The sequence below is a fragment of the Haemorhous mexicanus genome, chromosome 4 (assembly GCF_027477595.1).
Source record: "Haemorhous mexicanus isolate bHaeMex1 chromosome 4, bHaeMex1.pri, whole genome shotgun sequence".
NCBI classification, from domain to species: domain Eukaryota; kingdom Metazoa; phylum Chordata; class Aves; order Passeriformes; family Fringillidae; genus Haemorhous; species Haemorhous mexicanus.
In genome coordinates, this window is record NC_082344.1 from 65,199,054 (window position 1) to 65,226,744 (window position 27,691).

General features: G+C 40.5%; 1 protein-coding gene across 2 annotated transcripts in view; it reads left to right on the forward strand.

The window, feature by feature from the left end:
* EVC (EvC ciliary complex subunit 1) overlaps positions 1-22,992 on the forward strand; it is a 46,908-nt gene extending 23,916 nt beyond the window's left edge. Inside the window, exons 12-21 of one of the 2 annotated variants that reach the window (XM_059845197.1) lie at positions 4,333-4,545; positions 11,633-11,742; positions 12,335-12,545; positions 15,187-15,393; positions 16,164-16,308; positions 17,231-17,336; positions 19,318-19,444; positions 19,694-19,787; positions 20,953-21,064; positions 22,082-22,992. In XM_059845197.1, coding sequence (XP_059701180.1) covers positions 4,333-4,545; positions 11,633-11,742; positions 12,335-12,545; positions 15,187-15,393; positions 16,164-16,308; positions 17,231-17,336; positions 19,318-19,444; positions 19,694-19,787; positions 20,953-21,064; positions 22,082-22,163 — 1,407 coding nt within the window. In that variant the 3' untranslated portion in view covers positions 22,164-22,992. The remainder of the gene's footprint in view (positions 1-4,332; positions 4,546-11,632; positions 11,743-12,334; positions 12,546-15,186; positions 15,394-16,163; positions 16,309-17,230; positions 17,337-19,317; positions 19,445-19,693; positions 19,788-20,952; positions 21,065-22,081) is intronic. The other variant, XM_059845198.1, reaches the window with a different exon arrangement.
* The last annotated feature ends 4,699 nt before the right edge of the window (positions 22,993-27,691 follow it).

The window sequence follows — 27,691 nt, forward strand, 5'->3', positions numbered from 1 at the left end:
TGCAAATGGAGAAGCTGAAACATGATCTCAATGAAAAAGGTGTTGTTAAAATATAAGGAATAGTTCACCATGTGGCTGGGGAACCAGTGAGTATTCTCAGGACAGAAAAAAAGGTGTTACTGATCTGTAAGTGCCACTCCCTTGTGGAAGATCCTTAGCTTGTTCTCACAGTGCTCTTCTGAGCCCTTATGAAATTTCTATGCCTTTTCCATTTTTTCATATTTTGCCCTTTAAACAGATCAAGATAGATTTATATAACCCTCTAGCACTAGGGGAGTCTGTACTGCTACAGTACATGGAAGAATTATCCAAATTGGTGAATAAATATGTAAAAATTCAATGATCTGGAAGCTGAGTGTGTTTGCATAGAATAATTGAGTAGGTTTGTTTTGTGTACACATGAATAAATCAATTAAAATGATTTAACCAAGGTCAATGGAAGCTGTTGATGCCTGAGTGAATGAATGAGTTATATTTGGAGGATAGTGTAGGACTTTTCAGCCACACTACAATATGGTGTGGGAGATGAATTTTTTACCTCCTAACCAAATGTCCTAGCCACTGAGCTTCTGGGGGCACATGCAACAGTGTTCCACAGCTTTGGTCAGATACTTAATTCCTTCAGTAAAATGTTCTATCACAAGTTAAGGAGTAGTTGTGCAGTTGCCTTTTTGAGACAAAATATACTTTTCAGTGGCTAGCATGTTAAATAAACTACAACCAGTCTTTCTAAATACATTTTCCTGCCTCACAATTTCACTATTCACTCATCTATATGTAGGAACCTTTTAATCTTTTAGGTTTAAGGGGGAGAATTAATGTTGTTCTTTGAGCGAAATCTGATAAGCTATGTATTTCCCCTGGTTTTTGACAAAATTATGTATTTACTGCCATGTTTCAAATTCAGATGCACTCAGAATTTTAATCTAAGCCCATTTTATTTCCATGTATACCCCATGGTATTTCTTTATGCTTGGTGTATTTCTCTGGGGATTTTTTGAAAAGCTTTGAGATTGACTGCCAGGTACTACAAACAGGTTCATTCAATACTGCAATCAGCTATTCTATTAATAGAATCAATTTGAATAAATTTCATCAAGTCAAAACTCTAAAAACAAAAAATGGTAAATCAGGAAGCTTATAAAAAATATTTGTAGAGGTTCTAGTCCAAAAATAAGATCCTGGAAGCAGTACTGATTTTCCTTTTATTCCTGTGGAAAATAACTTTTATAATACATAATGTGCCATCCCTACTCACAGGCAGACTTTATTGCAGTTTGAATTCAAGCACATTCCTTAGAGTACAAACAGTTTTGAACTATTTTGTTAGCTTGAGTTGCTGGGTAAAATTCAACCACATCTGCATCTTTCCTAAGTGTAGACTTAGTATTTCCCCTCCCACAGTTTTAAAGGCCATTTTGCCACATTTTTTAAGTGCTGCATTAAACAGCATGGCCACTCTGTTGTCCCTGTGGTGTGGCCTCTGGGTACAGCATGATGTCCTTGTAGGTCTGGCATGCAAGGGCTGCCTGGGCTCTGATGTCCATGTGATTGTCACATTAATGAGGTGATGTTCATAAGTAATTCTGTGGGAACAAGACCTTACCACGTTTTTCTTCAGTAACTGTCCCCACTGTGATAGTGCCAAAGGTAAGCATACAGTATAATTTGAAGGTGCAGGGGGTACAGGCAGAACAAAATGTCATTGACAACAAGGAACAAAATACCATATTTTTGTTCTGTGCAAAATATTTCATAGCAAGTAATAACACAGAGCTGTGAGTGTGCCAGGAAAATGCTATCAGTTCCACAGCAAAATGTGTTTAAAAGAGATTTAGCTGCCATTGTTAAAGAATAGAATTCCTTAACACCTTGCCTGAGATCTTTTGATCTACTGCAGTAGAAATGCCATGGACTCCTCTAGACTCCTTCTGAACTATTTCAGACCAAATAGAAATTCTTATATCACTGAACACCCAGTAAAGGCAGGAGAATTAATACGTCCTGAAAGGCTGCTAAAGCTCAGAGGAGAGATTACAAAGATAGAGCCATTATTCTTTAAATGTTGTATGGGATATTTAGATTAGGAGTGCAGTATCTTTGAGTTCATGTTAAACCTGAGAACTTGGAGTCTTGGATTTTAAAATAACAGCAGAAGAGAGAATTCAAGCAAATCATTTGGCATTGCTTTTTCCAAGCTAAGCCATGCCCACAATTACAGATTATTAGGATGGTATAAATCATGCTTCTTGTTGTAACAGGAACTTGTAACTATAATAATTAAGGAGTAGGGGCAACAATCCTTCAGCACAGGACACACCTGTGTAGGAAGTGTTCCCCTAATGGTACTGTCATGTCTAGATTGTGAGCAATCACTAGAAATGGGAAAAGTATTATCAGAAGTTACATATTATGTTGGGTCTTTAACTATTAATTCTCACAATTACATCCAGTAATCTTTTTCAAAAAGCTGAAGTCCAATTTGCAAGAATTTAGACTACTTTGAGATTAAGGAAAGCCAGTGGGAGCTGGATTCTGAAAATCCTGCCTTCTTTAAACAGGTAAGAGAGTGGAAAGAGCTGAGACAGCTCATTTCAAAGGTGTAGTGGACATGTTTTTTAGTGTTGTGCCTCAGTTTTATCCATAAGGAGAGGTTACTGCAGGGAGCTGTTAAGCTATTTATTGTTTGTGAAACAGCTAATTAATATGGTGATTAGCATCCTAGAGGGATCATAGGAGGAAAATAATAATTTAGTACTCAGTGCACAGCCTGTATATTTCACAATAAATGAGAAATATTAAAATATTTTTCAGAAATCAGTCAGTTCAAAGCATATTTATAAAGCTAAACATGGAACAGATAAAGGTGCTGTGAAAACACTACATGAACCCTGAATGTATCATTATAGGGGCACAGAACTATATTTCATTTTCAACCTAAGTTCTGGTCTTTATTTCTTGAGTTCTTGTCCTTGCACTTTTTTATTATTAATTTTTAGTATTTTGTGTTTTATAATTCAATATCTAGCAGTTGGAATGGGCTCTTACACAATAGTGCATTATAGCAGTGTATGGCCCCCCCCCCCCCCCCCCCCCCAAATAAATTCCACTGGTACTTCAGTTGTCTGTGAGCTGCAGAGAAGCATATTTGACATCTAGGTAAATATCCCTTTGTTTTTGTTGAGAGGTTCTATTTTTTGATCATCTAATAAGTTGTAATTCAACCTGTATTTGAAAGAAGGCAGCATCTAGAAGACCTGACTTATTCTTTTAGCAGGAAGCCTTAAGAGAGTTTTAAAAATATTATCAGTGTTTTAAAGAAAAGAAAGAAAGAAATGTGTTTTCAAGAGGGTTAACACTGGTTTGCAATGAAAGCAAGCCCAGCTAGGCAGTAAAGCTTCTTGGACTGGTAGGATCATGCAGAGCTCACACAGAAATAGCTCATCATCCTGCAGGAATACAGCAGTGTCCATGTGTCTTTCCAGTGTGGTTTTGTTCCCTTTTCAGCAGGGAAAGCTACCTGTCCCCACTCCTGCCCAGAAATGATCTCAAATGGCACCCAGTTTGCCAGCACAGTTCCTATCACCACTATTTGACAGTGAAACTAGAGCTGAGATTTTAGCTTGGATGCCATCTGACTAAATCACCCCAATGCTTCTTGTGAGTGAAACAGCCTTAGCAATTTAAAAGTGTTCATATGGGACTAGTTTTCATTAAAACCACCAGAAGATGTTTGTTTTCCTAGGCTTGAAACTGTTCTGCATCAGGATGAATTTGACTAATTCTGTTCTTCAGGCATTGGAGTGTCATATTTTGAAGTACCAACAACTGACATGACTAATGTCACTTTTGTCTAGCTAAAAGCCATACCATCCTTTTTAACTCTTCCCTCTGTCTTCATTCATTTCATATCAGCACCTGAGAAAATGTGTATACAAAGTGTTGTGCTACACCAGATTGTTTCCACAGCTGCTTTCAAAATAGGTGTTTTTGTAACACATCACCATAGCCAGTGAAACAAGATACTCTTTTCTACTGCAGTCACATTTGAGCAACAGGGCACAGGGTCTCATGTGCTCTTGCCACTGTTGCATTTTAAATACCTTGTGTAGCCCGAACCAAAACATTTTGTTGTTGCATCTACAAAACCTGGTCTTTTTAACTCAAGCCTTAGTGGCATTGGATTTTAGCTCTAGGATTTGGACACCAGCCCAATGTATTCACATGGTTCCCTCACTGGCATCAATCATGGAACATGCAGAGGAACAGCTCCAAAGGGCTGGGGATTCACTTTGTCACCTGTTTCTCTGTCCCTCTCTGTGCCTCTGTTAGGAGCTGTACTCTAAGGCTTCCCATGCTTTAGCAGAGTTGGTGACGGAGCTGTTTCTTCAGACCCTGCCTGTGGTGACCAGTCTCTCTGTAAGAGAATGTGAGCTTCTGAAAGAGGAATGGCAGGAGAATTTGATCCCTCAGCTGGAGAAATGGGAGAACCACCGCCAGAGACGCTGGAAGCTTTTCCAGGAACAGCTACTGCAAGAAAAAGAAGTAAGATCCATGTTACACTTTGAGATCTCAATGTCTTAAAAATGGGATACAGAAAAAAAATAATCAAGATACTTATCTGTGGGAGTGCTTAGTGTATAATTATATAGCCTGGTCCAGACACAACTCTAGGCTGAGGAGAAGCAGTTTTATGTGCAGCATGGAGTGAATATGTATGCTGTGCATGTAGGCTTGCATAGAGGAGTCAGAGAGTAATTACTGAACATCTGTCCACAGTGTTTGACAGCTTTGTCAGCACATAAACACTTTCTGGCAAGGCTGCTCTCTGACATCCTCAGCTCTTGGCGTCTACAAAAACACTTCAAAAAAACCTTCACCGGGTCTGTTTGGAGAGGGTATGTATAAATACAGTTTACAGGCAAGGAAGCCTTGCAATGATAAATATTTCTTACTAATTTTTATGTATTAATACTGTAATAACTGGAAGCATATGATACATACTTTTATAAACTTACTCTACTCTGCAAAGGTGGAAAAACACACATCCAGCTTTCTTGCTCTGTGTGTGTGCCCACCATAGGGGGCATTGACACCAGAGGAGAAAACAAGAGTAAATGCTGAGAGAGGTGTCTTTAGCATCAGACTGGAGCTCAAATATGCCTTCAGATTATTCATGCAGTGCTGTGTCTCTGTTAACACTGCTTCTAACATAGCTTAGTCAAAGAAAGACCTTCTCTATTCAAAAGTGTGTCCTTTCCTGAATGCTGTGTGCTGCAATGTATAGAGTAATTGGAGCTTCTTAAATAAAAGGTTGGCAGATTTCTTTAACACTGGCAGAATCATACTTTGCCTTGCCCTCATTCTCCAAAGTGCCTAGACAGTCCAGCACATTGTTAATGAGGTACTGAGCAAGTCCCTAGTTATTGACAACTGCATTAAGGTGTTCAACTTTTTCACCCACTCACATTTAGGATTCTGCTGTAAAACACTGTGATTCAGAAAACTGTGGGTTCCCTACTAATCTGGTAGGGTTGTTTGCAAACCAGTGAGTTTAGAACATCCTTGGCAATACAAAAGTAAAATTTTTCATTGAAAACATTGAGACATTTCCTTTTTTTCTTGTATATTTTCCTTAATCTGGAGTTATGCAACATGCACCTTGCTGATCTTTTTATATTTCCATTATTGTAACTGACCTGTTTTGAAAAACAATTCTGTTTTTCTGGTTTGGTGTCACAGGGCTATTTTGCAAACTAAACTAAACTGTGCTTGGGACCAACCACTGATGCCAGTGGGTGTGTTTGCATGCTCAGTTACATTTGTATTTTCCAGGGCTGTTGGCTGGCATTTAGTGTTTGATTTTGGCATACCTGTACCTTCGATGATTAATGAAACAATGTCTGACCTCAATTTTTTTTAAAATTATTTTGCCCCTTTTTATCAAGGATTAGATTAGAATACCTGACTTGTCAAGTTTAAGCCTTGCTGTTGATTTTCACATTCATCAAGGGTGCACAAATTGCCTGTCCGTGTATGTACATGGCCTGAGCAGCCTGGTCTGGTAGGTGAACTACGAGCACATCTTGTAGCACACAGAGCCCTCAGCAATGTGGTGGATTCACTGTCATAAAGAACCAGGAGAAGCAGGAGGTTCTGGTGTGCAAGTTGAGAATAATGTCATGTCAGAGAGCACATTAGAGCACCTCTGCTAGGTCTTTGGGCAGCACTGTGTGATAGATTCATTGTATGTGAATTCAGGTGTTCCGGTCATGTACAAGCATAGCTTATTTAAATTAGAAAATTGACTTTCCCTCACTTTTTGTACCCTAGCATGCATAATGTGAAGCAGATGACTTCCTAGTTGGAAAAAAAAAATTAAATAAAATAATAAAGGGTTTGCTGACATCATTAACAGTAATTACTGAGATATAGAGCTATAGAGGAATTAGCAGTGACAGAGCTCTCCCATTGGTCTCTGAGTCATCGGCACTGCAGCTGGGCTTTATTCAATACAAAAATTTCCTGAGTGGCAGACAGAGCCGTCCTAAGGACAAGTGATTCTGCAGGATAATTCCAAGAAGAGATAAGAGTTTCTCTTAGTGAGAAATTCATCTTATGATTCCTCAAGACAGTATTCTGTGCAGGAGCCTAAGTACCTTAACTTAACTTAATGCTTGTGGCTTTTTGGAAAGGATTTTAACTGCTTTATCTCCAAAGAGAGCATGCAGGGAGATAGCTATTCCACCAAAGCTAGGCTGGTAAATTTTCATGAGTCTGAAAAACATAACAATGCATTATATTGTGTTCAAATGCAATGTGCATTTCTTGTCCCTTTCCTACTACAAAAAAGCAGCATGAACATTTTAGCAATAAGCTTACACTAGCTTCCTACAGAACGGAACATTTGGTTTCCACCTTAAGAAGAAGGGGTATTGGACACTTGTGCCAGATGATTATGTCATTTGGGAGAGCCCATAGATGTTAGAGTTCTAGTTTTGACAAAAGATCCATAAATCAACAGTCATATTGTCAGGCCTTTTAAGTTGTCAGGCATTTTGCAGCAGGAGATATGTCTTTCATTTGCCTCTTGATAAATGTGCTATGCTGGGAGTTACAGTCACCTGCTTGACAGGCTTGGGAAGTCTTAACGCCAGAAGACTTTTCACCAGGGAATTTATGTGTGCTTTTCAAAAGTGGCTCTAAAAGACATTTTTCCCTTTTACTTGAACCACCTTTTTTTAGATGATCTTTCCTAGCATTTATACATGTCTGGAGTATGATGTCCTTTGGGTGAAAAGAAGCACTTTTACAACTGAAAAGAAAAAAATCAGTTTCATATATAACTTTGCCTTGTAGGCTTGAGGATATGAGTGAGGCAAATGGGAATAAATGACTAATGAAAATAAATTTTGAGCATTTTCCCACATAGTCCCTAATTCATGATTTCTGTAGAGAGCAGTTTCAGGGAGCAGCCTCCTGCACCAGGCTGACACTCACTTGGCAGTCAGTGTGCATCACACCCCATCTACAGGCCGAGACAGAGAAATCACTTTCCTTTCATTCCCTGAATAATCTGTGCTAAAGGTGTCAAAACAGAAAGGAGAGGCATATTCCTCACCTTTATTGCCAGAGAGTAATACTTAAATTTCAGCAGTGCTTCAGAATATCTTGTAATGGACCTGTGACCAAGAAGCAAAATATTTGGAAGCCTATAGAATAAAAATGGGATGAGGTTTCCATCCATTCCCACATCCTTGCTTGTTACCCAGAAAGCTGAACTGGCCCCTGCTTACCAGTTTTGACAGGATGGGCATTTTATCACTTTCTCTGGTTAATTTTTTCATGGCGACTGGAATAACACTTCAAGAAGCCAGACATTCCTTAGAGCTTTACTCCCTCATTTACCATACTTTTGTCACTGGTTTTCCTGGTTGAATGCAGGGATCAGAGAGCCTGAACTCCGTTCCAGCCCCTAAGTTTGTGCAGCAGCATGAGTTTGTCCCCTCCATACAACCTATCTTTGAGCAAAGTGAGGCTGTTCCCAAGAGCAGGAAAGCTTGGAGACATGCCTGCTGACTTGACACAACAGTGGAGTATCCGTGCAAGCACAAAGCCTGACCTTGACACCTGGCCTGAAGAAGTTTTGAAAAAGTTTCTGTTTTGCTGGTTTTCAACCACATGCCCGCAGCCTCAACATTCCCAGAGAATCCTTGCTGTCACATTTCTGCCTCTCTGTGTGAGGTCTTCAAGTATTTTGCATGTGGAAAATACCCAGCTCTGCTAGCCCATCCCGGTGAGCTGCCTAGGTGTTGTTTCCAATGAAACATACAGTGTCCTGTTTATTCCAGCTGATCCTTTCTATCTTAATCATCTTCCTAATGGCCTTTTTGAGATGGAACACTGGTTTAGTATTTGGTCTAATTCTCAATCTTCCTTATTTATCTTCTCATCACAAATGTGTAATGATTCCCCCTCCTTTCCTCTTGTTCTCTTACTACTTACACGACTGAGGTACTTATAGTGTTCAGTTTAATAACTGTGTGCTGGAGGAATATCTGCTGTATTCTCAGTTTCCCATTGGTCTCAGGGAGGTGCAGAGTCATTTTATAAATTCTGCATACAGACTACCTCAAATGCACTCTAAATGGAAAAGGTGACTCATTCTTTATAAGGAACTCCTTCCTACTACAGAACTAGGCTGTTTCTTTGTAAACAGAAGTAAAGAGCAACTACAAGAAGCACTGTCATTGTTATCACAGACAGTTACAGGATATACTTTTGGCTAGGATATACTGATAGCAAACGAGGTGCTATATTTTGGGTTCTTGGCTGCAATATTATATCATTTACCAATTCTGACTGCAATTCAGGTATTATCTGCTGAAGGTGTTCTGTCTCTTGGTGATATATACCCTCATGCTCCTTGACTTGCCCTTCAAGAGCAACTTCTCAGTAAATAATCAGGTCTTCAAAAATGATGGAAACCCACAGCTGAACCACAGCTCATTGGAACCACAGCTCGTTTCTCATTGGAAATAAAATGACTTCTGGAAAGTAAAAGGTCGTTTTCAGACTTTCTTTGAACTGCTGAAAGAGACATTAAAGTACACAATGTGATGGATCTACAAGGCATGTGCAGAGAGGTGTGAAACTCTAGGAGCTAAATCCACAGAGCTGCTAAAGGGAAATGCTGATAACAATTATTACTTCAAGCACATCTTTGCCATCTGTCATGATAATACCTGAAGACCTGATAGACCTTAATTTGATGCTTGCAGCATGCAGTCAGAGAAGACAGTGTGCTCAGCTGTGATTATCAGACTCACCTAGCTTCAGTTCAGTTGAGATCTGGCTACACAGGTATGTCTGAGGCTCTTGCCAAGAGCAGCCTGGTGGGTCTCCAGTGCCATGTAGTCTTTTGGTCTGTGCTTCTCATGCTCAGCTGCACTCTTCCCATCTGTCACTTGTTGTTGACTGCCTACCCTCCCATCCTTGTCAGGCATCCTGCTCAGGAACATGTGTTTTGGTAAGGTTTTCTACATGGAGAGAGGTCAGTTAGATGTGTCACTGTGTATTCCACAGAGAAGGCCCTAGCATGAAAGAAATACATTTTTATTTTGAAGCTAAAACAATGTTTCTGATGTTCTCTGCACTTCCCGGGGGAGTTCATTCTGTGCTCACTGAGAAAGCCTCTCTCCTGCACAGATCACTGCTTCCCAATGAAAAAACTGATATCCAGCAGAGAGGCCCAGTACCACTCCTAAATTCTAACACTAACAATTTTGCAATTATACATTTGTGCAAGCTTTAGCACCAGATGGAAACTAAACTACAAATGAACCACTCCCCTTCCCCTGCCTGTTCCAGTAAGGGAGTGGCAAAAGCAGAGTCTATGGGTTGAGATAACACTTAACTGAGAGCACAAAGCCATGGAGTAAGAAATTCACAATAACAACAGCAATATTAATAGCAAAGGTGTACAAAAAGAAAAGGTGTTTTACCCAGCAAAACGGAGTTCACCACTGGGAAAAAACAGATGGCAGATGCTCCCTGTAGGTTGTGTCCACTTGGTTCCCCAGACAAAGGTGATATGGCGACCATTCCCACTCACTACCTATGTGGCCATCAGGAACAAAGGCAGGATGGCAGGGGAACTCCCATGGCTAACATTTCCCACACCCCCCAGCCTGAAACAATGGAAGCCAGTGACAAATAAAACCCCTGAGTCCGGCTGTGCTGCTGCTCTGCTCTCTGCGGGGCACAGACACTTCTGCACAGGTGTCTGTGCCGCTGTTTGTCCCGCCCCACTGTGCTGGTCCTGCAGGTCGCTGCCACTTTTCCAACCACTCTGCCACCTCCGCTCAGCTCAGCTCAGCTCAGCTGGCCCAGGCTCAGTGGGGCTCCTCTCAAGTGTTCTGGGGTTCAATCCCACCAGTCCTTGCCCCGAGGCAGTCCCTGCCCGGGCTCTGTGGGTTCAGCACTGGTGTTATGAGTGCTGTTGCCACTGTCCTTTAAGCACCAAGTCCTGGAGCTGCACGGGAGCGGGAGCAGGGGTGCGGTGGGGGCTGGATCTGCAGGGGCTGATGCTGACACCCTTCTGGAGAGAGAGGCAAAGTGGTGCCCACTTCTGATGGGTGTGCTCATTTTCACCCCAAAACCACTCCCACGTGTATGATGTGGGTGTGATGTGGGATATGGATGTGCTCACACTGCCCTAAGCTTCATCCCCTCCTGCAACCAGGAGTCCTTTGCTGGACATACTGATCTAGTGAAACCTACCTGTCTGCTGTAACTGAAAATTTAGTCCCTTGTGTTCTGAATGATGGTGGAACACAAAGTGAAATTGTCAGACATCCTGGGTATTATGTTTAATTTAGGTCTCTGAATACATCAGCAGGTAACCTACTTTTATTCATCTGTCTGTAGCCTAAATTATGCTCTTCATCTTACAGTAAGAGTTGGAACCTTGCAAATATTTCAGCTTATGACTTATTATTCCCTAAATACTGGCAACATACTAAACAAAATCTTAACTCCATATCTCCAAAAGTTTACAGCCTAATGGCAAATCCATCAAAATTCCTTTAAAGATTAAATTCTTCAGTCTAAATTTCTATCAATTCTTCAATCTAAATATCAATCTAAATATGAAGGAGCTGTAAACTTGCAGTCCATATACTTACCTAATCACTTAATCTCCATTTCCAATTATTAGCACTGTTTATTATGACAGATGGAAGATGATACCTGTATTTTGCTCAGTGAAAATAAAAACTATATTCTCTACTAGTTAAAAGAAAAAAACAAATAAAAAGCCTACTGCTAAGAGTCAATGCAGTATTTTGTGCTGTATTGTTATTTTTTTCTTGTTCCTCTGTTGCTGAAACCAAAAAATCTGTAGGAAACACAGTTCAGGGCTGATCCAAACCAGTGCAAAGCTTTTCTTTTCAGTGAGTTTTGTTTAAGATTTTGATAATTGAAAAAAATAGTAGAATAATTTTAATTCAGCATGAGTCTGTTTTTGAAAGCAAGGGATGATTTTTCTAGCAAAATAAACTGTTTTTTCTTTATGCAGTGACTGGCTGAAATCAGAGTATCTTATATTTGTAATTCTTTTCCCTGCTTTTAGCTCTGGATAACAGAATATGCTCTGTCTGCTGTGATGCAAAAGCACCTGTCTGAGAAACAAGAGAAGATAATTCAAGGTGTCGTGAGCAGACTAGGATGCCTCAGTGATGAGTAAGCACAGTTTCATCCATGAGCAGTGGGGTAAAACTTCACTGTTGCATGCCCAGATAAAAACTTCTGTACATTGCATTGTGAAAAGCAGTGTTGAGTACCTTCAGACAGAGGCAGTTGGTCTAGTTTTTTGTATCAAAAAGGGTACCAAAAGCAAATTTTAAGAAATAGACATATCATGACTCCAGGAAATTAGAAAAAATAGTCTTATGTGATTTGTCACTGGTGCTTTATGAGCATCTGCTGTGTTTGTGAGTGGTTTCTAGTCTTGAACCAGCCTCTCTCTGCACTCCCTGTGTCACAGTGGCGTTGCATTTTCTGCAAGATAAAGTGCTCATTCCAGCAACATGTAGATGGTTATCTGGCTATTTTATTTCTGTTTTCATTTTAATTTAACTTCAGTGTGACAGAATTAGAAGTGTAACACAGCAGTACCCATTCTTTACACCTGAGCAGCTTTCCAAGGCATGCTTTGTACAAAAAGGCGTTTCACAGAGTGAAGAATAACTCTTCTCACCTTTAAGGAATGACTTTGCTGAACACAGGTGTGCAAGCAGCTTCACCAATGGATTTTTAATGGTCCTTTTTACAGGTCTGTTAGCTATATCTTGCAAAAGCACCAACTTCTGCTGTGCTCAGTGCTCAGAAGGTTCACCTTGCGAAGAGCTGGAATGGCAGCCCTGGCATGCATGCGGCTGGCCAGAAAGAAGAGCTCGCTTCAGGAGCTGAGAGAGCAGCACACCCTGCAGAAGGGATCCTCCCTGTGCCAAGATGAGGACCAGTGGCAGTTACAGAAGGCAGTGGTAGGTATGGTGTCCAGGTGGGTTATCTCCAGAGGTCTCCTATGCTGTGATATTTGGCATTAGAAGTGGCCGTTGCAGACCTAAACTACAAAAAAACCAAAAACAACCCAACAACAAAAACAGTTCAAGCTCCAACGAGAAAGAAAAATATTCTCTGTCAAAAATGTGCACATTTCTGGCATAGGAGGTCCTTGAGTATGCCTGTTGTAGTTTGGGCAGACATTTTAAAATCCCTTATACTGTATTGAGTGTCCTAGCAAGCTTATTTAGCAATTTATTTATATGAAAATGCTAATGCATGAAGGCAAGGATGCTAGCATGTATAAAGGACTTCTGCAAAGCTCCTGCTTCAGGGTAAGAGAAGCTCCTACTAATTCTGCTGGGGATCATAATATGTACTTGAGAAGTTCTTACTGGAGCTTAGGATAAATTGTTACTCCTACCACACAAACCAAGTTCTTCTCTACTGTCATAATTTTTCATTTTTGTTCTCTCTCTCGCTGTCCATAAGAAGATCAGCATCCATTCCCAATCCTCCCAAATTATCTGGCTACTGTAGGTCATGAAGACAAAAGAAAGTTTAAGAGATTTTTAGACATGATGTTCCCATAGATCACTTTCACATCTGTTCATGACTGTTTTTTAGTGTTGATCTATTAAGTGTTGTTGATTATTTAATTACCTGCATTGGATATTTATGTAGAGCAACACCACATTTCAAATTTCAACCTCAGACAACCCTCCCAGCAGGTGTCAGTGATATCTCTGCCCAACCCACTGCTGCTGCACATATGGCTTGAACCCATCCAACACTTTGCAGCTCTGTGCTCCATGCTGCTGCTGTGTAATTAGCTGAGAGGTAAAATTCTATACCCCTCTAATTTTGATTTTTATCATACAAACCCTCAGTCTCCACATGGAAGAGGAATAAGGAAAATCTGTGTCCTGCTCTTTTCATATTTGAAAAATATTAATTGAAACAGTTTCTTTTAAGTTTGAAAAACTCATTAACCTTCAGAAGAAATAAAATACAAAATAATAAAATACGAGTGCATATCACTGCATTCCTCTTGCTTTTCTTTACTCCCTCTCACTTAGCTCACATGGAGATGTTAATTGATACAATCACTGCTTTCCCTAATGAAAATGAAATGTCCTCAGGTATTAGTGTTCCTGTGGCATATCTCCATTACAGCCTCTTTCATGTTCCAGCTAAACCCCATCTCACAAGGAAGTGCCTAAAAATGCACTTGCTGGATTCGTGCTGCTGAAAAAGTAGAACATAGGTGTGGAATTGGGAAAAGTCAAGAGAGAAAAAACATGTTACACACAGCCCCCAAAACTAAAGCCAATCTATAAGGAATTCAGGAAGTGGTTCATTTACAGACATTCAACCAGATTTTTAGATATATTGTGTTGTTTTACCTGAACTAATTTTCACTTGGGCCAATTTTATACTTGTGGACAATGTCGTGTCTATCTATTGATTGCATATAGAATGTAAATGACTAATGAAGCCTAGCTTGGACATAATCACATGACATTGGGTCTCTAAAAAAAATGAGGAACAGTTGAATGACATTCCAACTTTCTCAAAAACCTCAAGAACATTAGTCTTAGCTATAAATATAACATTTCAGAACAACCCAGCATTAATAAGAATATTTCTACAGATTAATGTTCCTTTTCTACTTGCATTTCTTATTTCCAAGAAGGCATCAAATAGGTACTATCACATCTTCTAGAGTATTTCAATGTTATTTAGCCTTTAGTGACTGTATAAATATAAGAAAAACATCAGCAACAGAATAGAAGGCCATCTATGGCAGACTACTACTCTTAAGGATGACAGAACAGACCATGCTGGTAAGCAGATACTACTGTTCACTAAAGAGAGCTTAGATGAAAACTCTTCAATTTTCTTGCAGAAAAATGGAGGCAAGATGGTCCAAAGACCTCAAAGGACTTGAACTCTTCAGCCTAAAAAATAGGTGCCATCTGGAATATCATAGGTTTTAAAACTGGCATGAAATATGTGAATAGAGAACCATTTTTCACATTTCTAATGAAAGAAGAGATCACCTAGCAATGTTACCAGATGGCAGGTTCAAAATTAAGAAATACGTGGAAAAGCTTTAGAACTCACCAGCAGAGGATGTTGTGCTAGTGGTTTTCAAGTGTTATTACACATTTTTGCTACCTGTCCCAAGGGCCATTGGTACTCCCAAGGGTATTGGTACTCCCAAGTACCAGCAAACCAAGTTTTTCTCAGGTAGACCACACAGACTGTGCAAGCATTCCTGGTGCATAACTGTACTTGCCTTGCCCCTGTGCAGTTTATCAAGGCATCCACAACTGTCCCTTGCTGGACTCAGGATATTTCACATACATGGGAATACATCACTTAGAGTGACTAATAGGACAGGAAGCAGCTTTACTGTACATATCATGACAGAGGCTATAGTTCTGTTGTAAAGACAAATGTGTTAAATTGCTGTACAAATTTCCTCTGTAATTTATATTATTATAATTACTAAAACTGTAACATTCTGAATGGGTGCAGGACTTTATTTCAAAGTGAAGCTGACTACAGTTGTTAACATATTTAAATGGCAGTGCTGTCTTATTGTCTGATTGCCAGGAGTCCCACATTCGTGAAGAGGAGGAGAAGCTTGAGGAAGAAACACAAGAAACCAATTTAGAATTTCACCAGCTGCTAGTCACAGAAATCCAAGAAGCTCTTCAGTTTCTTCAGCAGCACATGGAGCAGGTGATTGGGCAGACACTCCTGCAGTATGCCCGAGGGGAAGCTGAAAAAAAGAGTTCAGATCATGAACAGGAGTTCAAGGTATGGAAATGGTCAATAGCTGTTTTTCAAACAAAACAAGGGCTACCTTGCACAGATGGAAAGCAATTTAATGTATGCATTAACCTGTGTCTGGAAGTATCAGCAGAAAACCTTTAGGACCTGTGTTTAAACTGAGCATAATTTTTTGCAAAGTATTTGCAATCTAGCACTTATGTAGCAGTACAGTATTTGCTACAGCAGCCAAAACAGGTTTTAAGTCAAACACTGGAGCAGGAAAAAAATTGTCACAACTCTTGATGGCAGAGAATAACAAAAAGAAGAAAAAAATTGAGATTATCTGTTGATAAAGGGCTTGTGATTAATTAATAGTTTGCATTCTATCAGCTTAATATTAATTCAAAGATAAATAATTAAAATTAAAATTAAAACTTACATCATAAATCAATAATTTTTTTCCCAAGTAAATATTTGGATTTTCTTTGTAATGGAAAGTCACAGCAGATCTACACATAGATTAGCTTGCTTTGCTGCCAGTTGGCTTGACTGTTAAAATGGGCTGTAGAGATTGAATGGATAGGGGAGTGACCTCTTCCCAGATGGAGATGAGGCAACTTAGAAAGGTTTTGCTGCAATTTTTCATGTTGAAATGTTGCATGGTTTTCAGTATCTCAGTCTGTCCCATTTTTAAACCCACATTTTAAATTCACAGTTTTGTCTGCACATACCAAATTAGGTATGGGTTTTTTTTAAACAGATCAAAACACTTTTGGGCTTAGAAAATGAATTGTGACTTGTGCTGTGTGATACAGGAGAGACTGGTGGAATCTGCTGTTGAAAGTGTATATGGGACCAGCAATAATATCAATAGACTGGTGCAAAACTACTACCAGCAATTAGGAAAAATCACAGAAGAGTATGAAGGAAAAAAGCTTCAACATCTGAAATCCTTACAAGGTTCGTATGGGACTGACAACTACAAGACAATTTTGTTTCCCAGTAACTGTGCTTAGTGTAAGGTTAGAGGATTTTGCTCCTTCTGGCATCCCTTGCTTGACCTAGGAAATCTGAATTTAGTCTGCCAGGTGCAGTCACAGGAGGAAAGGTGGGGGGTACCTCCCCTCTCACAGCCAGCCCAGCCCAGCCCAGCCCAGCCCAGCCCAGCCCAGCCCAGCCCAGCCCAGAGTACATTCAGTAACTGTTCCCTGATGGTGCAGGTAGAAGGAAAGGTGCCTGTCAGCCTCTCTGAGTGTTCAGAGAAGGTTCAGATGAAGGTTATGTACCCTGATCTGTTACAAACCCATCCATCTCCCTCCTGTTTAATTTAAGTAGAGTGGTGCAAGGTCTTGTCTGTCAGATGTGCCCAAGCCTTGCTGCCAGGCAGGAGTTCAGGGGCAGAGTCAAGAGCCTGGTCAGCAAGTAAACACTCAGTTACAGAGTGTGAGCATATGCAAAAGTAACCAGAATAGTTTGCTGTCACTTGAGGGACATCTTGTGAAGCTGGGCACCCAGGAAAAAGGCACATCTGAGTGGAGGGTTTTCTTTATAATGCATTTTTTGTTTAGGTAATGCAGTTCTTGCTTAAGGCATCAAGGTCTTTTTAGAAAATTTCTGCTTCGAATTCCATGTTAGTCAGTTAGCCTAGTGGGAGAAGTAGGTAAACAGGAATTCAATGACATTCCTATCTCAGCTAAATGATGCACAAAGTATTCTCTTTGTAGCAGATCACAGTGGCAGAGTGTGTAAGAGGTACTTGATATCCCTAAGGAGCAGTAAGTTTGGAAAGACTACCTAGAATCAGGATTAATTTGTGATGAAGGTTGTCACAACTCAGAGTTTTTAATTTTGAGCAGAAAATTTTTCAAAAACATTATTTCAGCAGAAGGAAATGAAAGGATCAGACTGAAGAATAAAGAGAATGAACTGGCATTGAAAGAAAAACACACCAAAGGCCTCCTAAATGTGTCATCCACGGTCCACCAAAGGTTAGACCAGGCAGCAGCACTGCTGTCTATTTAAACTTTGTGAGTGATTGCAGATCTACATGAATGTTTAGCTGAATAAATGTCTTGAGTTTGCATTTTGTACTTCTCTTTGATGGAAAAGAAATACCTATTGCCAAATGATGTCCGCCCTTTGATCTCAGAGAATTACTTTCTTATTAAATAAACTTTTTGATGGTCATTAGTTACAGATTGAAGAACTGTACTTAGGCAGTTTGAAAAGAGAGAATGAAATACAATGCCAAAACATATGCTAAATTTTAAAAGAAATTTAACATAATTGGGATGGGAACCAGTGCTGAATGTAATTCATTACATTCCATCCTTTATACTTTGAACATCAAAAGTTTGCTGTGGAGAAAACTTATACCATAATGAAGAGAAAATGCTTGAAGCCCAAAAAATACTCAAAGTGCAAGGAAGGCCTCAGTGAATGCCCTGGAAAATCAAGATTATTTGCACTAAATTTAGAGTGGAGTCCCTCAAATGTTTGTTAAATAAAAATAATATTTAATTAATATTATTAAATTGATTTAATCATATTGATTAATATGATTAAATGAAAATTAAGTCCAGACAAAAAGCACTGCAATTAAAAAGGCATAATTTGTCATAAAAAGCTCTATGGCTTTTATATAAGCTCTATGTACATTATACATTTTTGTAATCATTTTATGTCTTTTTTTCTCGGTTTATTATCCAGCAAAATATAACACCTTCAATTTTGGCATTGTAAAGAGGTTAAATCTTTCTTTAGACATTCTGTTTCTTCTAAATTGAAAGGTATCATTGCCCACTTTTTTATTCCTGTTTGAGTTAGTAGAGAAATGGATTTGTATAATAAAGGGTTTCATAAAAAATCTGTTAGTTATTCATTACCAAATTTATCATTTATTGTGACATACAAATTCACTTTCCAGCTGTTTTCTCTTTTTTTTCCCTCCCATAATCTATTCTTGTGTTTTTAAACAAAATACAATGAAATTTGCCTTCACACAAGCAGAAGTGTGGTATCAAAGAATGCAGCTATGCAGCATCTAAGCTGGTATCATAATAATCAGTAATCAAACCCATTTTCCTATTGCCATTATCATTTCTTTTATGGTCTAGTCCTTTGTAAATTGAAGACAAGTTTGCATTAATTTGTCTAACTCCTGTAAACTCGACATTGTTTAATTGCTTTATTTCTTTTTGCCCTTGGTGCAAGGTTAGGAGTGTGAGTTCAAAAAGCAAATGTTGAAAGGTAACCTCTGTAAGCAGTGAGCATTACAGTAACAACTTCATTAAGTGTAAATGTCAGAAAGGATTTGTGTTACCTCCTTCCCTGAGGAATTTGATGGGTGATTGGCAGCATTTCTTTAAGGTAGATCAGGTAAGAGAACAGAAGAAATACAGATGCAGCAAAATTGCAGCCATTTAGGTTGTACTGTAATAATAATAATCTTTAACCAGAGAAGTAAAACAAGTGACGAATACAGCAGTTAATGCTTTCAATTCCCAAATTTTGAATTACCATGTTGATGGCTCAGTCTGGTTCTGATGATGACTCAGTACTGAAGAGGCCTGGATGAAATGCCTAATCCTTAATCCCTTATTCTCACACCTGATCTTTGAACAGATCTTTGAACATTGTTTGCCTTGGCCCTTTGGCAGACAGTAAAACTGACCACAGAAACAGGCTTTAGAGCTGAATTCCAGTTCCCAAAATCCAGGCATGGACACTGCAAACTCCTGTAATTCCTACCTCCAAAAGGACCTTGTATCCTATGGACAGCCAGGGCAGGTTATTGAAAAAAGTAAATCTAAAAATCTACCACAAAATTTTCTGTCCCAGCAGAAGCTGGCTGGGCCAATACTGTTAATGAGCCTTTATCTCTACAAAACCTTCTAAACAGACTTTGACAGGATTGTATTCCTCCCTTGCACTGAACAACATCCATACATTTACATTTCTCTTGACCAGGATAGTGCTCCAGCAGAACAAGATTTTGGCTCAGTTTGACCTGCGGCAGCAAATTCGTCTGGAGTCTCTGAAACAGAAGCTGCTGGGATTGCACCACCTAGGAGCTGAGCTGGAGAATCAGCTAAGGGTAAAATGGTTCAGGGATCTAAGCATTCAGTGGAGAAACATGGGACAGATTGTAGGGGTCTCTGCTACCCTAGTTGGAATGAGTGCTGAGATTCATCTCTGTCTTGTAGGAACACTTCCCTGATTGTTTCCCATTTTGTTTCCTGTGTTTCTGCAGTGATGTGCCTGTTTTGTTATGCCACATGTAATAGCATAACACAGAACTGAGCTGTGTTCTGTTGAGTGATTGCTGCTTTGTCCTTGCATGCAGGAAGCAGAGCAGGACTTTGTGAATGAGTTGGCTGTGCTGACCCGAGTTCCACTGACTGTGAAGAAGAAGCCTTCCAAAAGGAGCAAGCCAGCAGGTTGGTACTATCCTGAATTGTTCAGAAAAAACCCCACACAATTCCACAAATCAGTGCAGATTTTTCAGTATAGCACATTGGAGTTTCAGGGAGGGTTTTTCATCAGTGCCATTTCCCTAATTGGGATGTAGAAAAGTAAGGAAACCTTTCAAGGTCACCCAGTTCTCCAGCAGTGCAAACAAGTATCACCTTTCCTCTCTCCAGAGCAGCCTTTAACCTATAGATTACATTGTGTCCACTCAGGTAAGGCTTTGTCCTGCTGAAACCAAAATATTCATGTCTTTGTCATGTCCTTTAGAAACAGCTCTGTTCACCTCAATTGCTGAATCCGTGGGGGAACAGCAGAGTTGAATCACCCAGCTTTGGTTCTCCTGGCAGAATGGAAGAATTGCCTCCCACACATGTACTCAGAAGTACAATCCTACTGAATCAGGAAGCTTGATCTATTTTTATGAATTTACTGTAGTTTTGACAAATTATACTAATTCATTCTTCAAGAGACACTTAGGGACAAATTTTTAGAATAGCAGTCGTGTTTCCCAGTCCACATTTCAGATGCAGTGTTCAAGTGTCATCCTTTGAGCTGTGCAATCTTTCTGTCATTATCAGAATGAAACATATGGCGTTACATTTGAAGGATGCTGAAAGGCAGGATGGGTGCCTGAAAGGGAAAAGCAGGTCACTCCCTGCACAGTTTTGAAGTCTTTCTCCCCAGCTGTTGTTTCTCAGGTGTGCAGAATTGTTTGCCTTGATAGGCATCGTGACTGCACAGTCAAGGCCCTCAAAGCAGTGAATTTTTAACATCATGTTCTGATTCAAATCACTCAAAAATATGAACTGGCTTTTCTTCTGCTTGGTGGTAATAAAAGGCCATTTTCAGTTAACTTGCTAAGAAAATACGTGATAGGGCTTTAAACTGTTGTACCACATGGAAACTCTCTTCAGTGTTCAGCAAGTGTGGCAGTTCACAGCCTGCTGTGTGAGAGCTAACCAGTGTCAAAAAGCAGAATGCTGGGCTAATGTAAAGTGAGGTGATTTCCTTGGAATAATAATAGGTATGTATGAAAAGTTAGAGTATAACTTTTTGCTTCAGTTTAATCAAAACCAAACAAGCTCTACTATTTGTGATTCTTTCTTTTTTAATCCGTGGCATTTGGCAATTCAGGTGAAAAAGCAAATTCCAAAAGACAGACCTTCCAGTCACCTGAACCAGCAGAAAAAGTTGATTCTTATGAAAATAATCAAGAACCCCATGGAATAACTTCTGCCTTATGCAGGTACGTTGTAGACTAAAAAAACGGTAAGTGAAAAGCTATTTATAAAAAAATCCTTTTTTAATATAAAGACTGCAAAACCTACTTCTTAAGGAGATATGTCAATCAAACTCAAAACATAATGCCTGCACTAGCTGAGCTTCCTTAGTATTTACTTTCCACTTAGGCTTTTTTACCCCATAATCTTTTTTAAACTTAGGAAATTCATCTGTATTTGCCTGTCTGTACTGCTGTGTATTTTATAAATAGCTTTGATCAAAGGTAGAGAAATGAGAAATACTGTTTCCAAATTTCCTTTATTTAGTTTTATTTAAACCTTAGTCACAGACCAGCATAAATCAGCAGAGACAAGTGAATTCAATGGAACTAGACTGAAATGTAGCAACCAAAATATGGTCTGTGGTATTTAGGCTTTCAACTTCCACCTTTATTTCAGGAACAAAGGCAAGCTCCAGTCTTTGGCTGATGAGGGTAGCAGCTCTAACAATGATTTTCTTGATAGATGTTTCAGTTGGCTTGTGCTGGGGTGCTAACTAGAGGAGAAATGGCTGCAAACCTGAAAGATGCCAGCTGATTACTACGGGCAGATCAAACCAGCCAGCTGGTTGCTGCGGCTTGATATATTGAGCAGAGAAAATCCTGCTGACAGGCAAAGCAAACAGTTGGTTCTCAGGAGCCACAGGCCTTTGGGGGAAAGTATTTATCCCCTGAGTGACCTCAGCCTGGGACTAACTTCAGGAGATGGCTCCTTTCCCTGAAGGCATCAACCCTTTTCACACACTCCTTTCCCACAGCCGACGAGGAGGGATGCGTGTGTAAGGAGCAGGGACCCAACAAAGGAACGTTTATGGTTTTGCAACTTTGTGTTGGCAGCCCCAACAGAGGCAGTGAAACCAGTGACTGCAGAAGTTATATAGCAAGAGCCTTTCTTTTACCAAAATTAATTTAGTTTAGGAGAGAAGTAGAGCATTTTTTAAACCGTCTGCAATTTTGTTTTCTTTTTCTTACTTATTCTTTCAGAGAGATGTCACAGAGTTCACATGAAGGGGAGACTGAACCAAGGAAAAACTCAAAGATGTTAAAAAAGAAAGGCAGCAGGTAGTAAAAGCTTTTGTCTGAGCTGTCTGAACACAGTGTACCAAGGCATCCTTCTGGGGAATCTCAGCAGCTATGGGTACTTACTGAGCTGCTTTGCTGGGGAACAACGAAGAAAATCAATAATAACTCATAAATCTTTTTTAGCTGCAGACCAAGAATCAATCCAAACTTCCTTTAGCTGTTAATAAAACATTCCTTCTTGGTAAGGGGGAACAAGGAAGTTTTTAATACAAGCTCTTTGAGACTGCTTGGATAATATGCTGGGGAGACAGAATAAACCTGAGGATAGTGCACCTGTAGGAGAACAGGTGCACACTGGGCCCAGGTCAGTGTATCTCAGAAAGGTTTCATCACAAGAGTGATGTACTGCTTGCTTTTGAGCCTGAGACGTGGTACACAGTGGCATTCTTTCTTGTGAATGCTACTTTGACATTCACAAAGGAGATAAAAATGAAGAGAATATGTAAACAGGCTTCTGATGGTACTGATAGATCAAAAGATGACATTTGGTCTCACTTTTGTTATATTTTTGTGCTTCAAGTCCTATGTATGCTTTTTAAAATTTGTACAAAGATTTTTAAATATCTGTTTCTCTGCCTTTGTCTTCGAATTCAAATTGTTACTTTTAGAGAAAATGAGAGAAAACTGGTTTACTCTTTCACTTTTTATGTTTCAGTTTCTAGGCTTCTTCCTTAAGTGCACCCTTTTGTTTCCAATGTACTTTGTTATGCTCATTACATTTCCTATGGGAAATTCTTGTTATGCAAAGCAGTTAATTCTTACTGCCTGTACAGAGCACCTGTGTTGTGTAATAAATTGCCCCATTTAAGCAATCCTGCAGCTTTCATGAAGTGGGAGTATTCTGCCTTTTCAAAATTAAGCATATACTTTGCTAATGAAAAGGTTGTCCTTTGGTGGAAGATGGAAAGTACTACATCAGTTACACAGTTTGCCTCAGACAAAAGTGCTGCTGTACAAACAAGTTCACCAGGCCTGTTACACACGTGTGTTAAATGGTTAATTTTCATCTCAGCTGTAAAAAAAGATTCTAAATTGTATCCTTTCAAGCATTTGATTCTGGTATTTCAGCACTTCATCCTTATGGTATCTCTCTGCCTTCCCAGTCTGGACATTTTAACATTTTTCTTGTTGCTTGTTCTTTTTTTTAGGTGGAAATTTTTTTTGAGTTTGTTTTTGGTTTTGTGGTTTTCTTGGTTATTTGGGTTGTGGGGTTTTTTTTTTGTTTGTTTTTTGTTTTTGTTTTGTTTTGTTTTGTTACAGAATTGATGTATTCATGTAGGATTGCACATGTTTCACTCTGCAGTGCTCTCTGGACACAGGCCACAGGGAGCTGTTACCATTAGAGCAGATGATGCTCTAATCCCCCAGGGCAGCAGAGCGCCTGCCACACTCAGGGTGCAGCAGAATCACTCGAGCGGGTTTCTGGTTACCCAGGCGGGATCTACCCCGTGCTGTGCCTCGGCCAGCCCGGCTGGCAATGGCTTTGTCTCTGAATTAGGAACGGGGATTGTCCCAAAAGCAAGGCAGCAGTGCCCTCTCCCGGGCAGCCCGCGGTGGTCACATCCCCTCGCAGCTGGAGGAGGCGGGCAGGGAGCTCCGGGAGGGAGCCAGGGGGTCCCTGTGCTCGGTGTGATCCCTGCCAGTCCCCAGGGAGGGTCCCTGTGCTCGGTGTGATCCCTGCCAGTCCCCAGGGAGGGTCCCTGTGCTCGGTGTGATCCCTGCCAGTCCCCAGGGAGGGTCCCTGTGCTCGGTGTGATCCCTGCCAGTCCCCAGGGAGGGTCCCTGTGCTCAGTGTGATCCCAGGGAGGGTCCCTGGGCTCGCTGCCATCCCTGCCAGTTCCCCCCGGTCCAGGTGCGGGCACCTCCCAATCTTCCATCTGCCTGACTCTCCTGGGATGGAGTTTCTGCAGACTTTTCTTTTCTCCCATGGTCACATTGGCAATCTCCTGTCAAAACACTTGCTACTCTTGTCCCTGTTAGTGACTTCCCTTGAGTTTCCCCGTGGATACACCAAATTCAGTGTCATGTGCAGATGGGCATAGTGTGACACTTGCCATCACTGTCTGTCAGTGAGGCAGGTATTGAACAAGACAGGGGTTAACTGGACTGAGAAAAAAGTGCAGAAAATGCCAGACAAAACTCAGAGCAGATGCTCTGCAGTTAATACTGTTGAACTTTTATGTTATGTTAGAGAATCATAGACTTGGACTAGGGGAAAATGGGATACCTGGGCACCAGTCACAGCTCAAAACAGTCAGTTTATAGTGTAAATCTATGGAGCACCCTCTCTTTATCCTGGAAGGGATAACATGGAGGTTTGATCATGCTTTACAGGTACATATCAAAAACACTGCAGAAATTTAGGGGAAATGTCATGCTTTTTCCTCCTATTTTTAAACATTGAGGGTAACATTATTCCATCTCCCATTTACCCCTCTCCCAACAGCCGTTACTGCCATCACTGAAATTTATCTGGAAAGTTTGTGGAAAGTTCATCACAACCCTGATGAAAAACTATCCTAAAGTTTGTTTAGATCAGTTTGTTTAGATGAGTGAGATTAATGTTTTACCACCAGTAAATGAGCAAGGATTGAGGGAAGTCAGAGGGAAGGTAATAAGGAACAGAGCATGGTGCATTCAGATATCCCTGATTTTTTAAGGGAGGTGAAAATTCAGATGCAAGCACTGAATTCGTGGCCACTTCTGACCCAAATTATAAAAAATGCAAAATCCAGTGTTCTGTTGAGCCTGGAATAGAAACACACTTTTTTTTTGTGCCTAGAGCTCCTTGATGATTACACGGGATTAAGATTCAACTTGAATTAAATCACTGTAACTCCAGACTGATGTTCTAATTATGGAGTTGTCTCTATCATGCAGAATTGTGATACTTCTAATATTTGATTTTTTTTTAAATGTAACACCTACAGTGTTATTAGTGCCATTGTAAATTTAGATACACTGCTGGATGAATATCTGTAGATATTTTGTACCCTAAAGAGTTTTCCTTTGACAAATGTTTATGTCAAGAAGATTGAATAATGGCAAACTAGTGAATTCTGCTTGCCACTCCCTTGGGCCTGTAAGGCTGTTGCCATGTGAGGTCTTTGAGAACCATGCTAGGTCTAAATGGCAAGAAATAGCTGGTGCCAAGAGGACTAGATCAACACTTTGCCATTGTGCATTAAGCTGTGCATTTCCTGGCTCCAGGAAGACATTAATGGCAGGATTTCACATGGGTTTAAACATACCTTGTCAAGTGCATGGCAGACAAATTCACTGAGAGCTACAGGTACAGTGATGCTGCTGCTGCTTCTCAAGAAATTACAAAGCACTGGAAATGAAGCAGACATTCAGAGGAGGATTAGCATTTTATACTTGCTCTTCTGACCTCCTTCAAGCTTGTGGTTTTGGCTACTGGAACTCAGAGCAGATGGTCATCTGACCTGGTCTAGTCTGAGATCTTAGTTCTTGAGGACAAAGACCAGTATATTGCCAAGAGAAACACTTAAAGGCTGGGACAGCCATCAGTTTTGGTATAGTCTAAGCATCATAATTAGCAGGCTTTGCTATAAACACTAGAATTTAAACATGTAACTGCATTGCTCTGGTAGCAGACAAACTGTAGCACAAGACAAACTGGTCCAAAATACGTTCAGAAAGCAATCTGTGGATCCAGCCTTCCTTTCCACAATTTACAAAGATAGTTCCCAGGCTGGTCATAGGGACTAATTATAAGCAGACCATTGCAAATAGCAATAGGGAAGAGCAGCTTTACATCATTAGAGCTACATCAGGTATTGAAAGGTCATAGCCTGCTGCAGATTTTTAGAAGTTTGACTGTTCAGAAAGCCTGGAAGCTCTGCACTGCTTCCAGCTGTAGTCGAGATAACAGCAGCTCCTCACCAAGTTCACAACATCTCCCAGCCTGGAGTTTCTGCAAGGGAGCAAACACAAGTGCAGTGTCCTGTTCTGCAGCATGCACTCAGGAGCACCAGCTAATCCACACTTTATTTACTGGTAGTGTTTTATTTTCTGAAGGGCAGGTTAGTGATGTAGGGGCAGGGACATTGCTATGACATAGACTCCAGGTTTACCACCTGAGAAGAGAAGCACCCCTTGCCTTGTTTCCCATCCATGGGGAATGGCTTGCTGCCACTCTCTGTGGAATCACAGTAACCATCCAGGTGAGGCTTCCCTCACCTCACCTGGTGAAGTGCAGTTCGGGATCCATGGCTTCCTGCAGGCTGCCCCTCAGCAGTGCCATGGCAGGAGCAGCCAGGCTGCAGGGATTAGGCTAATTCTTCTTGGAGACATCACAGGAGAGCCACATTGACCTGACAGGCACAGTCTTGTTCACAGAGGAGCACTGAACCATGAAATGCCTCTCAAAACACACACACGTATTTATTCACAGACACTTCACAGTGAAAAAATAAATGCATGTTAACAGTGAATCTTTGACCAGCTTGTAGGCAAAGGGCTTTTGGTTTAGATGCTGTTGAGTGGGTAGGAAAAGTGGAATCTCAACACGAGTTACACAATGATCATTTCTGCTACCTCAAGTGTGACAAGCCTCATACATTGAGTGGAAGTTTTATTTGGAGGTAGGCAACCATTGCTACTTGCACAAAATCATGCAAGAAGTGCAACAGGGAAATTGTAACCAGCAGTTTGGAAATTTTCACGCTGTCAGATTTGCCACATAGCTTCACAAACCAGCTGTATTTCTACTGTCAGGGTTATATCACCACAACTGTTGCTGGCTGTCAACACTCACAGCAAATGGGTTGGAACGGGACAAGGCAGCTGGAGACTTGGCATTTCAGGATTGCTTCACCTGCTAGGCTGTAGGTTGTTCCAGGGCACACTGTCCTCAAGCTTCTCTGCTAGTGTTAATTTACTTCCTGTAAAAAACTGAACTGCCAAATGAGCAGTTTATTTTAATTTATATAATATAAAATATCTGAACCACCAAATGAGCAAGGAAGCCTGAGGATGAGGGAATGCTCCAAGCAATATGAAATGTGAATTTGAATTCTTAGCAGAAGGGATTGTTCATGAAAAGCTTCATTTTCCTCTTTTTTTTGGGAGCAATCAATTCAGTTCACTGCAGACTGAATTGCAATGTTTCTGCACTGGTTCAGCTCAAAGCCAAAGGAAAAGCTGGCTCTTCAGACTAGTTCTGCTGCCAGGTTTCAGACCAAGCTGACCAAAATGGATTTTTCAGGGTAGCGGTTCCCTTCCCAGGCAAGCTGCAGGTGACAGTGTACCAGTTTCAGAATGACAGGCTTCAGGGGGGCTACTTCCCAAAGCTGTTATGGCTCACGTGCACTTGGCATGCCCCACACGAGCTGTGCCAACCCACGTGACTGTTGCATGGGTGGGATGGATGGGTGCTCTGTGGTCAAGCAGCACAGCTGATAAAACCACTCCAGTGGCACCCCACTGCTGCAAGACTTTTCCTGCTGCAGCTTTGTAGTGTGGCTAAAGGCAAAGTAGCACAAGGGG